Raw genomic sequence first — 14893 nt, forward strand, 5'->3', positions numbered from 1 at the left:
AAAATTCTTTAACCCATCCTTTACTTATTTGAGTCACTAGTCAAATATTTAACAAGGCCTAACAGTTGCTAAACTGCCAGTTTCTAGTGCCTTTGACGTCAGTCATTGATGGTGCTCTGTAATTCATAGATATCAACCGCACTGGACTTTATCTTTGAGCTCGCTAGACCTTGCAAAAGGTATTGTCAATTACCATGCAAGTTTTTAAAAACCTGCATGATAATGAACACTGCATCATTTAAAGCAATTTTTGAGCCATTTCTTGAGCACCATAAGTAAATTTTCCTTACCTTTTGTGAAGCAAACGGGTTTTGAAGGGATATATTTTTAAATTCGAGATGCAAACAATGAATTTGTCGAAGATACCATCAAACTCATTCCCCTTAAGGTAATTGTACAGAAATGCAAAGTTGGCTTTTCGTCACTCACATTTTATAGTTAACGGAGGTTACACGGATTGGCAACCGTAAGGCGACTGTTCCAAGACTTGTGGAGGTGGGGTAAAGACGCGAAAACGAACGTGTACCAATCCACCACCGGCAAACGGAGGAAAAAATTGCAGTAGACTGGGACCCGACAGTAGTACCAGCGAATGCAACAAGCAGAAGTGCCCAGGTAAGGATATGGACAATATTATCGCCTGCATTTCGATCATCTTATCAACGACTCCAAATTCTGGCACGTCCAAAAGAAACTAGACTAACTACATTCAAAAAAGCCTTTCCCAGAGTGGCTGGGAGAATATTGGGAAGAGCTAGGCTAAAAGCTAGACTCCTGAGCTAGGCTATAAAACATACAAAGAAAGATCCTTCGCCCAGTGTGGTTGGAAGAGGATTGCCAGGAGCTACAGTGCTGGCTAAAACAACATACAGAGAAAAATCATTTGCCCAATATGGCTGGGAGAGCATTTTGAAGAGCTAGGCTGAGAGTAAGACTCCTGCGCTAGGCTAAATAATATAAAATCCGGGCCTCTGCCCAGTTTTCCAGGAAGAAACGTTGTGAAGCATTCTTCCGTATGACTTAAGGGCCCATTAACCGATCTTTTCGAGCCGTTGCTAAGGAAAAGTTATTCTCATATAACCTCATCATTTTTTGTTAGTTCAGAGTTATTTCGCAAAGGCTCCCAGGCAAATTACGTTATCGGGATTTTTTTCATTGATTTAATATTTTAATTTAAATCCTCATTACGCTATGCATAGATTTTGTTTCATTTTTGAAAGGTCAGATTTTGAGGGAATTTTAAAATATTAAAATATTCGTAATTTTCTGGGAAAAGCATGATTTTGAAAAAGGAATGCATAGCTATCTTTCCAACGTTGGCTTTAATCGAAATCCGTCGAAAAAGGCTAGATTTAATGAAAAACCGAGTTTCCTTTAGCATTTAAAGAAACCGAAAGTGCGCCCGATATATATTGGAAGTTACCCTATCAGCGCGTGCGCAATTTACACTACCAGCGCACTTCGGTAAGATCAGACAAAGTCACACGGAATTGCTCTTGCTTTTCTATCTTTTTCTTATTTTGTCTTTGCTTGTACTTTTTTTACTTTGCATTTTGTGAAACACAAAGAAAAACATCTAAAATGTAAGCGAATTTGCAAGTTATTGAGTTGTTTTTATTTTCCGCGCTCAGGCTGACGTAAGTAACCGGAAGTGAAATTTCACCTCCTTAGCAACGCGCGCGAGCGCGCGCATAAATCGGTTAATGGGCCCTTAAGCTGTTGCGATTTTATTGCTATAATCAAAAGACATTTTAAAATTACGGTATCCCTGAATTTCTTTCACAATTTTCCAATAGACATTTCACCTACCTTTTCTGTGAAAGCTATTTTAATTTTTATCAGTTCATTTTTTTTTTTATCAATGCCTTGTTTTTTAGTCATTCTTTATTACTATTTTTTGTTTCTTTGCGTTATTTTTATTGTAATGGGCCCCATGGGCAGTTAGAAAATTTGGTTTTTTGTAAATAAAATGATTACTATTATGGTGACCTATAAAGGGATCGCTGTAGGTAAACATATTTTTTGCTATTTATACTATTATCGATTTTCGTAGTGAACGGTGGTTATTCAGATTGGGGACGGTACGGTAAATGCTCAAAGAGCTGTGGGGGTGGACAACAGACACGTAAAAGAGCGTGTACCAATCCACCACCATCACATGGTGGAAAAGACTGCAGTGGACTGGGACCCGACAGTTCTACCAGGGAATGCAACAGTCAGGGGTGTCCAGGTAAAATGGGCAAATAGCAACCGATAGGTTCCATAAAGTGACGACTAGCGACCCCGTCTCACTCATCCCGCGAAGAAAGTAAGGACGACAGTTCTACTGAAGTTAGCACAACTTTGGAGATTTTATAGTTAACTGCTGACCAACAACCGGCTTTTCGATTGGATCAAACCAGATCAAACCAGTTTAACTTACTGTAATCAGGGCTGGGTGATTTGGAACTTATCCGGTTAAAGCTAGCTTAGAATTAAAAGTTAACAGAAGTATAAATTTTTCTTGAATAAAAATGTTTTTCACTGCTTATGTTCTGTGTAGTTTGGGATTACTCAAACTCAAAAGGCCAAACAACTAAGCAGAAAACCTCACCGCCAAGTTAAAGAGAAAACGCACAAATCAAAATTCTCGCTTATCCTGGGTTAGCTTAATCAAACTGTGTAATAACAAGGCCCAGGAGCTCAGCTTTTAGGCTTGGCTAAATCTGTAAACAATTTCCCGTTATTGACCCAGATATGACTAGCTTCCCATTGAGTAACACAGCCAAAGTGTAAAATTTCATAACACACACTAAAGCATCCATTACTGAAAAAAACCTACCGTGCAATAAAATGTTTTTCTAGATAGCGGTGGGTATGCAAGCTATCGGTAAAAAATGAGCAGTTTTAACAATTTGATGTCAGTTTTTTGTGCGTCTGTCCTCTTATTGATGATATATTGCGTCATAACATTGTCAAGGTGGCTGTGTAACCACGAACCGCAGGCGAGTGGTTCCGCAATAAACTTTGAGAATGTTATGACGGAATTTATCATCAGTAAGAGGACAGACGCATAAAAAACTGATGTCAATTTCTTTTTTACAATAAAAAGACCCCAAAATGGTCAAATGCTGGGAATGAATGTGGGGAAAAAACGCCGTAAACTTGCCTTAAACAAAGATAAATCAAGATTATTCAAAATGACGCGAACATTGCCAATAGCTCTTCTCGCTTTCTATTGGCTACATGTACTTAAAAAAGTCCATAAAATCTCATTGGTTAAAAAGTTCACAATTTGAGACCTGAAAGTTAAACTTAAAAGTTTGCATAAATTAAAATTTTATCCGTCTCTACTATTATTGATGATAAAAATAGGCCAATCAGCGCACGAGATATTAGACAGTTATTGTAAAAATTCACTTCCAAATGATATGCAAGTAATCCATTCAATTTATCATTCTGAGAGGTCTGATTTATTTCTTCTTTTCTTTCATATAGTAAACGGTAATTACTCGAATTGGGGACCGTACGGCGAGTGTTCAAAATCTTGTGGAGGTGGGGTGAAGACGCGTAACAGGACATGTACCAATCCGCCCCCGGCAAACGGAGGAGAAGACTGCAGTGTCCTTGGACCTGACACTTCTACCATGGAATGCAACATCCAAGGATGTCCAGGCATATATGAGACTGTTTTTAACTTTGTTAAAATTAATCCTAAACTACAAATTGCAAATATATACAAAGTGATATTCATAGATCTCGGAGTAACAACTTCTTTCTTGCAGTAAAAAATTATTTCACCCATCCTTTACTTATTTGATTCACTAGCTTTAGTCAAATATTTATCAAGGCCTAACAGCTGCTAAACTGCCAGTTTCTAGTGCCTTTGACGTCAGTTATTGATGGTGCTCTGTAATTCACAGATAACGTCCGGACTCAACTTTATCTTTGAGCTCGCTAGACCTTTTAAAAGGCATTGTCAATTACCATGCAAGTTTTTTAAAACCTGCATGATGATTAACACTGCACATTTGAAGCATTTTTTGAGCCATTTCTTGAAAACCATAAGTAAATTTTGCTTGCCTTTTGTAAAGCAAACGGGTTTTGACGGGATACTTTTTTAAATTCGAGATGCAAACAATGAATTTGTCGAAGATACCATCAAACTCGTTCCCCTTGACGTAATTGTACAGAAATACAAAATTGGCTCTTTGTCACGCACCTATTATAGTTAACGGAGGTTACACGGATTGGACACCGTATGGCGACTGTTCCAAGACTTGTGGAGGTGGGGTGAAGACGCGAAAACGAACGTGTACTAATCCACCACCGGCAAACGGAGGAAAAAATTGCAGTAGACTGGGACCAGACAGCAGTACCAGCGAATGCAACAAACAGAAGTGCCCAGGTAAGGATATGGACAATATTATCAGCTACATTTGGATCATCTTATCAACGACTTCAAATTCTGGCACCTCCAAAAGAAACTAGACTTCTACATACAAAAAAAGCCTTTCCCACAGTGGCTTCCACAGTGGCTGGGAGATTATTGTGAAGAGCTAGGCTAAAAGCTAGACTCCTGAGCCAGGCTGTAAAACATACCAATAAATATCCTTCGCCCGGTGTGGCAGCGAGAGGATTGCCAGAAGCTACAGTATAGGCTAAGCGCTACGCTAAAAAACATACAAAGAAAGGTCATTTCCCCCAGTATGGCTGGGAAAGCATTGTGAAGAGCTAGGCGTAACCCTAACCCTAACCCTAAAGGAGGCGTCCTGCGCTAGGCTAAAAAACAAACGAAAAGATTATTTGCCCAGTATGGCTTGGAGAGGATCCTAAATAGCTAGGCTACAAGTAAGACTTCTTCGCTAGGGTAAATAATATACAAAATCCGGGCCTCTGCGTAGCGTTCCAGGAAAAACGGTTGTAAAGCATTTTTCTGTATGACTTAAGCTGTTGGGATTTTATTGCTATAAACAAAAGACATCTTAAAATTCCCTGAATTTCATTCACATTTTTCCAATAGACATTTTACCTACCTTTTTTTAAAAAGCTATTTTGTGTTTTATCATTTAATTTTTTTCAACAATGCCTTGATTTTTACTCATTTTTTATTACTATTTTTTTGTATCTTTTCCCTATTTCTATTGCAGTCGGCACCATGGGCATTTAGAAAATATGGCGCTATGTAAATAAAATTATTATTATAAGAACATAGAAACGGACCGTTACAGGTCAACACATTTTTTTGTTATTTATACTATCATCCATTTTTGTAGTAAACGGTGGTTATTCAGATTGGGGACCGTACGGTAGATGCTCGAAGACTTGTGGGGGTGGACAACAGACGCGTAAAAGAACGTGTACCAATCCACCACCATCACATGGTGGAGAAGACTGCAGTGCACTGGGACCCGACAGTTCTACCAGGGAATGCAACAATCAGCGGTGTCCAGGTAAAATTGGCGAATAGCAACTGATAAATTCCATAAGGCCTAGGTGACGACCACCGACCCTGTCTCACTCATCCCGCGAAGAAAGTAAGGACGACAATTCCACTGAAGTTAGCACATCTTTGGAGTTTTTAAAGTTAATTGCTGACCACCTACCGGCTTTTAAATTGCATCGCGGGCTCAAAACAGTTTAACTTACTGTAATCATGGCTGGGTGATTCGGAACTGAACCGGTTAAAGCTAACCCAGGATTAAAAGTTAACCGAAGTATAAATTTTTCTTATAAAAATGTTTTTCACTCCTTATGTTCTGTGTAGTTTGAGATTACTCAAATTCAGAAGGCCAAACAACTAAACCTCACTGCCAAGTTAAAGAGAAAACACACAAATCAAAATTCTCGCTTATCCTGGGTTAACTTAATCAGCCTGTGTAAAAACAAGGCCCAGGAGCTCTGCTTTTAGCCTTGGCTAAATCTGTATACTATTTACCGTTATTGAGCCAGATATGACTAGCTTCCCATTGAGTAACACTGCCAAACTGTAAAATTCCAGAACACACACTAAAACATCCATTACTGAAAGAAACCTACCGTGCAACAAGGTGTTTTTCTAGATAACGGTGGGTACGCAAGCTATCGGTAAAAAATGAGCAGTTTTAACAAATTGACGTCAGATTTTATGGGTATGTCCTCTTATTGATGATATATTACGTCATAACATCGTCAAAGTGGCTGTGGAACCATTGCCTGCGGCTCGTGGTTCCGCAGTAAACTTTGAGAATGTTATGACGAAGAGGACAGACGCATAAAAAACTGACGTTAATTTGTTTTTTTACAATAAAAAGACCCCAAAATGGTCAAATGCTGGAGAAAGACACCGTAAACTTCACTTAAACAAAGATAAGTGAAGTTTATTCAAAATGACACGAACATTGTCAATAGCTCTTCTTCTTGCTTTTTACTGGCTACATGTACTTAAAAAAGTCCATAAAATCTCATTGGTTAAAAAGTTCACAATTTGAGACCTGAAAGTTAAAATTTTATTCGTCTGTACTCTTATTGATGATAAAAATAAGCCAATCAGCGCACGTGAAATTAGACAGTTATTTTAATTATTCACTTCCACATAATATGCAAGTAATCCATTGAATTTATCATTCTGAGAGGTCCGATTTGTTTCTTCTTGTCTCGCTTATATAGTAAACGGTAATTACTCGCATTGGGGACCGTACGGCGAGTGTTCAAAATCCTGTGGAGGTGGGGTGAAGAGGCGTAACAGGACATGTACCAATCCGCCCCCGGCAAACGGAGGAGAAGACTGCAGTGTCCTTGGACCTGACACTTCTACCATGGAATGCAACATCCAGGAATGTCCAGGTATAATGGAAATCACTTGAGACTGTTATTAGCTTTGTTCTGTAGTTAATCGTAAACTACAAATTGCAAATAAATACAAGGGGATATTCATAGATCTCGGAGTAACAACTGTAAAAATCTCTTTGTTGGTGCTTTCTAATTCATGGATAGCGTCTGACCTCAAATTTTGGTACTATCTTTGAGTACGATAGATCTTGCAAGGGCATTGTCAATTACCGCGCAGGTATTTTCAGTTACAACGTGCCTGATGATTAAGGACTGCATCGCGTGAAGCAGTTTCTGAGCCATTTCTTGAGCACCATAAGTAAATTCTGCTTACCTTTTGTAAACAGAATAACGTAGGAAAGCCCGAGTCTTAAAATGCTAGCGTTTTGGTCGCCAAAAGTGGCGTCATGGTCCCAGGCGTTCCATGCGTAGACCATGGAAACTGGGGACGAAAAACGCGACATTGCTCAGGTGTTTCTACCTCACGGGCGTAGATTGAGGGTGACTTCCTCTCGGGTTCCTAAACGAAGAAACACTATGTCAACTAAATATGACTTAAAATTTTAAGTTTTGTAACTATTTTATGACTAAAAAGAACTATATAATTTTGCACTCAGTGGTAGTCGAACCCGTGCCACTGTGCCCTTTCTTACCACTGTACCACCCTGCTGCTAGCTTCCCTGGCACTCCAAAATTTAAACTAGATATAATGAACAGTAATATAAATTAATATAGAGTTACCCTAACATACAAATGAAAGCTAACCGCAAGCAAAATGGAGAAACGTTAACCGCAAGCAAAATGGATTGACGCTAACCGCAAGCAAACCTAACCGTGCTAACCGCAAGCAAGCATGGTAAACATGTACAGCGGTTTATTAACACGTCTACCTTGTATAAGCAACATCCAGGCGTCCAAACCCCATACTCCGCCCGGGCATTATATTTTTCCACATTGCTCGCTCTTCGTAGCCTGCGTAGCAAGCGTTTCCGTGGGGTTTGGAAGCAAAGAAAGACCGAGGAACGGGATTTTCGGTGTTTTTTCTGCGCGGAAAATGAGGCGAGAGCCAAAACAAAGAAAGAGGTGGGTGGGAGAGGGGAAGGAAGGAAACGCTTGCAGACAAACCCCTGGATTTTGAAAACCTCCGTTCGCCAGCGAACGGGGCTCGTGATTGGCTGGGCTAGTCCAATACCATTGACATGTGTCGATCAAAGATATTTTAATACCTTTGAGTGCCAGACAAAAGGGGAAGACGCGTTCGAAGCTTGTTTACAAAACGCTTTAACTTTTCTCGCTGAAAGAGGATTTAGTCGTCAGCTTCGACAGGACGGTAGAAATCCTGTATTGCAATACCGACGCTTTGGTTTTTCGAAGCCTGGACATTATTGCAGAAGCAAGCGCGACACAATTTGCAGCTGTTCCTTTAATTTTAATATCACTTTCTTGAATGCCACATGCGCCAAGGACAAGATAATAAACCGCGGGACAGAAGATTCGCACTACTGCGTGGGAAAACCTAGTGATTTCGTCTGGCCAAGGGAAAGATTATCTTTATTCAGACACTGGTCAAGATTATCGTTATTTTCCCTCTTAGATGTTTGAAGCCCCTCCTGCCCAAATTCCAGAGTTTTCCGAGAAGACTTTCCGTCGTTTGTTTTTGCTACAGGCGATAACATTCGAACAGACTCGCGGATCTGGCGTTTCCGGCAAACGCTTCTTTACTGGAGTTGCCTTTGTGGGAGTTGACTTGCTAATTTTACCTTGTATCGATTCCTGGACGAATGAATACAGTGCTCCAAGATTTCGAATCTTGCGAGCACAAGGATAACTAACGCGACTTGAATACTTCTCACATTTTAACTTTCTGGCAGATTTGTGCTAAAACTTCATCCTTGCAGTCCTTCCTTTTAGACTGATTGAGTAGAAATATAGCTTGATTATAAATTACCAACTTTTATTCATCGAGATTTCTCCGTCCCCACCGTGCACTCGTTGTTTCAGACATATTTTGACAAGTTAAGGTTTATTTTGGTTCAAAGTTTACTTCCGCTACGGAAGGCCGAAGATTTTATTGGTTAATTTATGACAGCCGATGACAGCACGAAATCTCAGTGTGCGCACTCAGGCATGAAAGGCCAAGTGGGCGGTTTTCAAAATCCAGGGGTTTGTCTGCAAGCGTTTCCTTCCTCCCTTCCCCTCCCCCTCCCCCTCCCCCCTCTTTTACTCGCTCCATTTTTCTAAGGCTATGTGTGCCTATCAAGCGTGTCGGGAACTTGGTTTCCCGTGGGACTCTTACTATGATCTATAAAGCTCTCATCCAACCATACTCTCATCCAGCCATACTCTCATCCAACCATACTGTATGGGGCAGCATAGATGTGTGTCATTCTAAGTGACTCCAAAAACTACAAAATAAAGATGCACGTTTCATTACTTTCTCTGACTTAAATATAAGAACTTCCACTTTACTCGGTGACCTCGGGTGGGATTCTTTGGAGCGAAAGCGTTCTAAGCCACTAGCAATTATTCTGTTTAAGGCTCTCCAAAATCCTTCTCTGACTAGTTTAAATATCATTTTTAAGTCTGCATCTCATATTCAGTGTTCACTCACATAATCTGAGAAATTCCAAATACAACCTTTTCGTCCCTAGACCGAATACTGAAGTAGGCTTTAGAAGTTTTCGATATCGCGGTTCTGTTCTTTGAAACAGCTTGCCTTTGAGATACAGCCTACTCTTAGCTCTTTTAAATATTTTATATAATTAAGGTTAAACCACTATGGCTAATGATTATATAGGATAGTTTTTTTAATAGTTTTTAGTATCATTCTGTACAGAAAATTAACTTAGTTACATTAGTAAACACGGTTCGATGGAAAAGCATGTTATATCAAGTGAACCAATGGATAAATAAAGAATACCTACCTATAAATTTGTCGAAGATCCCATCAAACTCGCTCCGAACGTGTACCAATCCACCGCCTTCCAATGGCGGAGAGGACTGCAGTGGACTTGGACCCGACAGCACTGCCACAACTGAAACAAATAATTCAAGTTGAATATAACATTGTTAAGAATCCCAACTGGCCGGAGGCAAACCAGTTGACTATTTACAAGCGTGGCCGAGGATTTGAACTCGGGGCTACCGAGAAACAAATCCAGGGAGTAGTCAAAGCGGGACTCGAACCGGGGCCGGCTGCATAGCGAGTCCGACATCCACAGTTTTGTTATTTATATTATTTTGTTATGTACACTATTATGTATATTGTTATGTATACTGTTTCGTTATTTATACTTTTATCCATTTTCGTAGTGAACGGTGGTTATTCAGATTGGGGACCGTACGGTGAGTGCTCAAAGACTTGTGGTGGTGGAGAACAGACGCGTGAAAGAACGTGTACCAATCCACCGCCTTCCAATGGCGGGGAGGACTGCAGCGGACTGGGACCCGAAAGCACAACCAGGGAATGCAACAATCAGACGTGTCAAGGTGAGACAAAACTTCTTTGGTTTCACATTATGTAATATTTTGACAGGCGGGCATGGGGGCAACTAAGCTTGCCACACTAGACAGCCAATAGCGAGACGATTTCAAATCGTTCATTAACTTTTTCATTTTAGTCTCGTTTCTGAAAAAAAATTCCTTTTTTCAGTAGCTGTTATTGCAATTATCAGACATACAAAAGAGGCAAATTTCGTTCATTTCCAATCGCATTATTTTCACTTTTCTATTACCGATCACTTGAAAGAAGAAAAAAAAAAATGTATATCTTATAATTTCTTGTACTTATAGTTTATCAAAGTTTTTAACAAAAATAAAAGCTGTTAGAATAGTTTTGTTTATTTATTTATTTATTTTTTTAATGACAGAAACTCGGAAGCCAGTGCGACGCTACCAAAGCCGAGGACGAGCTCTGGGTGACAACCTGTTCAAATTTAAACGGTTTGGCAAGATGCAAAAGCTAAATCGTAAAATTTGGAGACCTCTACCACACAAGGGGAGAGTTCAAGTGGAATAAGGAACCATTATATTCAACTCTTTCACTAGTTGAACATTTTCTACTTTCAGTCTGTTCAATGCTTTTCCTGAAGAATGGCGCAAACTATTAAAAACAAATAAAAACTCTATCTCCTCAAAAACTGATTTCAATTTACGTATTGAAGGGAAAAAAGTCAATTTCCAAAATCTTCAATCGAAGTCTTATATGACAGTTTTGCTTTTAAGATATCCAGTATATTAACAGCGCAAAATAAATATAACGAAGCTTTCAGCACGCACACATCCCAGTTAGACTGGGAAAAGATATATCTACTGCCCTTCAAAACAACATTGGATACTAAATTAAGAGAATTCCTATATAGAATATTAAACAGGATCTTGTACTCACAAGATGGGGTTTAAGTTTAAAGAAAAAGATACTCTTTTATGCGATTTTTGTGAAAAGGAGTTGGAGACCACAGAGCATCTTTTAGTGTACAAAAGTGTGTATGTTTTGAGATGATTTAAAGGTTGTTCTTAATTCTTTAAATATAACTGTTAGGTTTGATATCAAGGATGTTCTTTTTTGGGATTTTAGATACCTAACGGTTTATATAACAGTTCTAGTCAACAACATCCTACTTGAAGGTAAATATTTTATTTACCGCCGTAAATTAAATAAGGGCTCTTTATGTTTAAGACTGTTAGCCGATAAATTTAAAAAAGAAAACTTTTCAAACCGAACGTTCTATCGCGAGTAAAAACAACAAAATCCATTTCCACGATAAAAAATGGAAACCTTTACTACCTTTAAAACAACAGTAGCTGTTATCTGAAACCTCGTTTTTTTAAGACTCCCTTAATTACTCTTTATTTTATTTAAGTTGAATAAGTTATGTGATCCTTGTAGTGTAGTGCAGTGAAGTTTTCTTTGTAGTTTGTAATTAACGTAATTGTTGTAAATTACGTATCGACCTGCACGTTCTTTTACTATCTCGTCGTCGCAATTGGCTTTTGTCCGAACATCAATTTCCTCTAACGATCTTCTCTTCTTTGATGGCCTTGGAGGTGGCTTAGCAGGCCAATCCTTGCATAAAATTTGCGAGGGCAGAGGGGGCACGGGAGGGTAGGCGGGGGACGAGGGGCTGCGAGGCAGCGTTTTTGTTCTTCATGCTTCTTTACGGCTTTGCGTCTCCATTCCGCTTCAAACATGGTAGTCCCGGTGAAAATAGACTGTCGCCAGCCGGATCGATTTATAAGTTATGCACTACACCAGTAAAAGAAAAAAACAAATAAAATACAAAAAAATATGGGCAATGCATGACTACAGCCAACAAAAAAAGGAGTCATGGTGCACGTGTTTGGTTCAGATGACACCAGATGCTGGACTGGCCAGAATGCTGCAAGTTCTTAAGGTATTTGTGGAACTGCTACAGGGAGGTGCGGCTCCACTAAAGGCGGTTTGTCTTATGGGTTCTTGGCATCAGAAACTGTGCTTGTTTACCAAAAGTAAGGAGGTAAATTAATGGGGCTACATGCCTTTTGTTTTGCAAACTATGAGTGTTGGCGAGTCGGACTGGAGCACCTTGAGAAAATGGAGGGGGGGCTAGGAACCCTTCAAAACAACATAATTCATTTTCAAATACACTTATAATCTATCATGTTTAAACAAAGGAAATCACAACCGTGGAGGCGTTTTAATGTCTAGTCTTAATTAGCATGGATTTGCACAATTTTTTTTCTCCGTTCTCTCCTTAGTTTTAGCTTTGAGCTTATTTCCAAGCACCTCGAATTTCATCATATGGAGCATATGGAAAATTTATAGACAAGACGAACGACATTTCCTGTGCAGTCCCGTCCTTACTATTCTGATGTTCCTAACACTGTTACTTTTTTCATTTGAGTGTGCACAATTAGTTATTTAAGCTAAATACTCCTATACTTACGAATAAAGTTAACTCATTCATTCTCTCTAAGTTGACTGGGAACCTATTGGTTGCTACAGCAACGGGTCCCCTAGGGATGCTTTCCCTTTCCCGAGATTATTTGACGAAAAAGTTAGTGCTAAAGGCCCTGATGCAATTTTCAACATACTGCAAGGGGAAAGCTGAAGCGCTTGGCTACAAGTGTTTTTTTGAGCAAGCAATAAGAGTTGCTGGTCAGGAGATGACGCCAAGAATGCTTGTAAGAAGTACGGGGAGTCCAAACTGTGCGAGTTTAGTAACAGGACCGCAATGGTTCGGGAAAGACGGTCAACGGAGAAGCACACATCTTCATTCATGCCAACCTTCTTCTCGTAAAAGTAAGTTCTTAAAGTTTAAATAATGCCATACGCACTATAAGAGGCCGGTTGATGATCCCGGTGAATGGAGTAGCGTGGTTCTATGTTGTGTACCTGTTACTCTCACGTTGACTCTCTGCTACTGGGATATATTGTCGTACCTGCGAATTGTCAAGGCAACCAAAAAAAATGCCGGGAATTAGCTTGCTATGGATTAGGATCCCGTCCCGAGTAAAGACACAGAACTCCTACACGGATGGGCCAGGCCATCTCGTTACCCAATTCCAACGACTGTAGCTTACTCTCCTTTAACTTGACAGCCGTTATATTTACAGATAAACCGTAAGGTCTCCATTTTTGGCTACTCGTGCTTTGCCCTTGGACCATGAATAGAAGAAAATTCGGGAGGGACTTGGTCTATACTTCACAGTAAGTACTTTGGATCGGGTAACAGCTCTCGAAAGGTCTCACATGAACGACTCAATACCTTTTGAGAGAAGATCTCTCTCCATTGTACGCCTTGCTCACAACTATATTAACTCATATATTATTTTTTGGAAGGAATGTTTTGTTGCTTACCCCTCTCCCTCAAAGCCCACCAGCCTCCCATCCTTCCACAGCCCCACCATCATCAAACAAAAACAAGAAACCTACACTGCAGGCTATGTTGCAAGCGATTATCAGGCAACATTAAACTCTCCCAATTACCTCTTTACACAAGCCAGACGAGCTCGGCCCAGTAGCATTCTTAGGGTGGGAGCCTTTGGAGGAAAAGTTATAGTGGTCGTTGTCACACCATTTCGGGGGTTGAGATAGAAAATTATCACGCTAGTGTTATCTGAATTCTATTTTGGGGGTATAAGCCTGAACAAACATTATATGTGTGTTACCCGTCAAGAAAGAAGATACTCAACGCAATGTTCTAAAAGCATTTTAACAGAATGAGACAATCGAGAAAAAATCCACTGATTTTTTTTGTTTATAGTTGACATCAAGAGTAATGAGAAAGGGCATAAAAAAGCTAACGAAATTAATGAAGGTGTTGTTTCATTAAAATGTGTGTGCAAACAGTCTCACAAGAATGCGAGGAACAATTTAAAATTTTTTAAAGTAACCGAATTACACCTGTGTTTTATTGCTACACTCCCGTGCTGGTGGGGTAGGTGAGGAGTAGACAGGAGGAACTCTCCTGTAAAAAGGTGGACAATATAGATAGAGGGAACCGTCGAAAATTTTAAACAGGACCTCGCTCACGGTACTAGCTGGATCTTGTTTGATTTAAAATCATTTATTAGAATGGCAATTATTTCTTTTGCAGATTCTTTTCCTTGGGCTGGACTTGCAATAGTAATTCTCGCCTTAATCAGAGGTTAAGGTTAAAAAATAGGTCAAGTCTGCATACGAGACAAGTGGTCCATCGGGCTGGAGCTAATCCCGGCTTCCATAACATGAAGCGACTAGGAGTATTTCCACTCCCCCCTGGATGGTATAGTAGTCCATCGCAGGGCTACCCCGTAGCATTGAGTTCGCCGGTACCAATTTCTGTACCTGGGTGGAGAGAAGCACTGTGAGAGTGAAGTGTCTTACCCAAGAACACAACGAAATGTCCCCGGCTAGGGCTCGAACCCGGACCGCTCGACCGGAGACGAGCGCAGTAGCCATGAGGTCGCCGCCCTTCCTGCGAGGCAAGATAAGAATCCTGAAATTGCTGAAACACTGATCTGTTCACGCATAAAGGTAATTTCAAAATTCGTACATAGCTATCGGCGCACCAGCCCTAGTCAAGCAACATACAATAAAACCGGTAAAGATGATTCTCACGAAACCATGAAACGGATAAGACAA

The 14893-nt window shown here is 40.0% G+C and overlaps 2 protein-coding genes across 2 annotated transcripts; both read left to right on the plus strand.

The window, feature by feature from the left end:
• The first annotated feature begins 108 nt into the window (after positions 1 to 108).
• LOC145489577 (mucin-like protein) lies at positions 109 to 3907 on the plus strand. The gene is made up of 4 exons (XM_081468559.1): positions 109 to 118; positions 472 to 615; positions 2054 to 2230; positions 3478 to 3907. The coding sequence occupies exons 1-4, from the start codon at positions 109 to 111 to the stop codon at positions 3765 to 3767; spliced, it is 621 nt and encodes a 206-aa protein (XP_081324685.1). The 3' UTR covers positions 3768 to 3907.
• Positions 3882 to 11236, plus strand: LOC145489578 (coadhesin-like). Its single transcript, XM_081468560.1, has 6 exons — positions 3882 to 3952; positions 4173 to 4387; positions 5256 to 5432; positions 6628 to 6804; positions 10102 to 10278; positions 10659 to 11236. The coding sequence occupies exons 1-6, from the start codon at positions 3882 to 3884 to the stop codon at positions 10805 to 10807; spliced, it is 966 nt and encodes a 321-aa protein (XP_081324686.1). The 3' UTR covers positions 10808 to 11236.
• The last annotated feature ends 3657 nt before the right edge of the window (positions 11237 to 14893 follow it).

Source organism: Orbicella franksi, chromosome 6 (genome assembly GCF_964199315.1).
Source record: "Orbicella franksi chromosome 6, jaOrbFran1.1, whole genome shotgun sequence".
NCBI lineage: Eukaryota > Metazoa > Cnidaria > Anthozoa > Scleractinia > Merulinidae > Orbicella > Orbicella franksi.

Excerpts from the sequence above, each read along its gene's own strand:
- LOC145489578 (XM_081468560.1), top strand. The coding sequence starts at position 3,882 with ATGGTGCTCTGTAATTCACAGATAACGTCCGGACTCAACTTTATCTTT. Across the intron at positions 5,433-6,627 it reads CAACAATCAGCGGTGTCCAG|TAAACGGTAATTACTCGCAT; the intron begins GTAAAATTGGCG and ends TCGCTTATATAG. Across the intron at positions 6,805-10,101 it reads CAACATCCAGGAATGTCCAG|TGAACGGTGGTTATTCAGAT; the intron begins GTATAATGGAAA and ends CCATTTTCGTAG.
- LOC145489577 (XM_081468559.1), top strand. Across the intron at positions 616-2,053 it reads CAACAAGCAGAAGTGCCCAG|TGAACGGTGGTTATTCAGAT; the intron begins GTAAGGATATGG and ends CGATTTTCGTAG. Across the intron at positions 2,231-3,477 it reads CAACAGTCAGGGGTGTCCAG|TAAACGGTAATTACTCGAAT; the intron begins GTAAAATGGGCA and ends TCTTTCATATAG.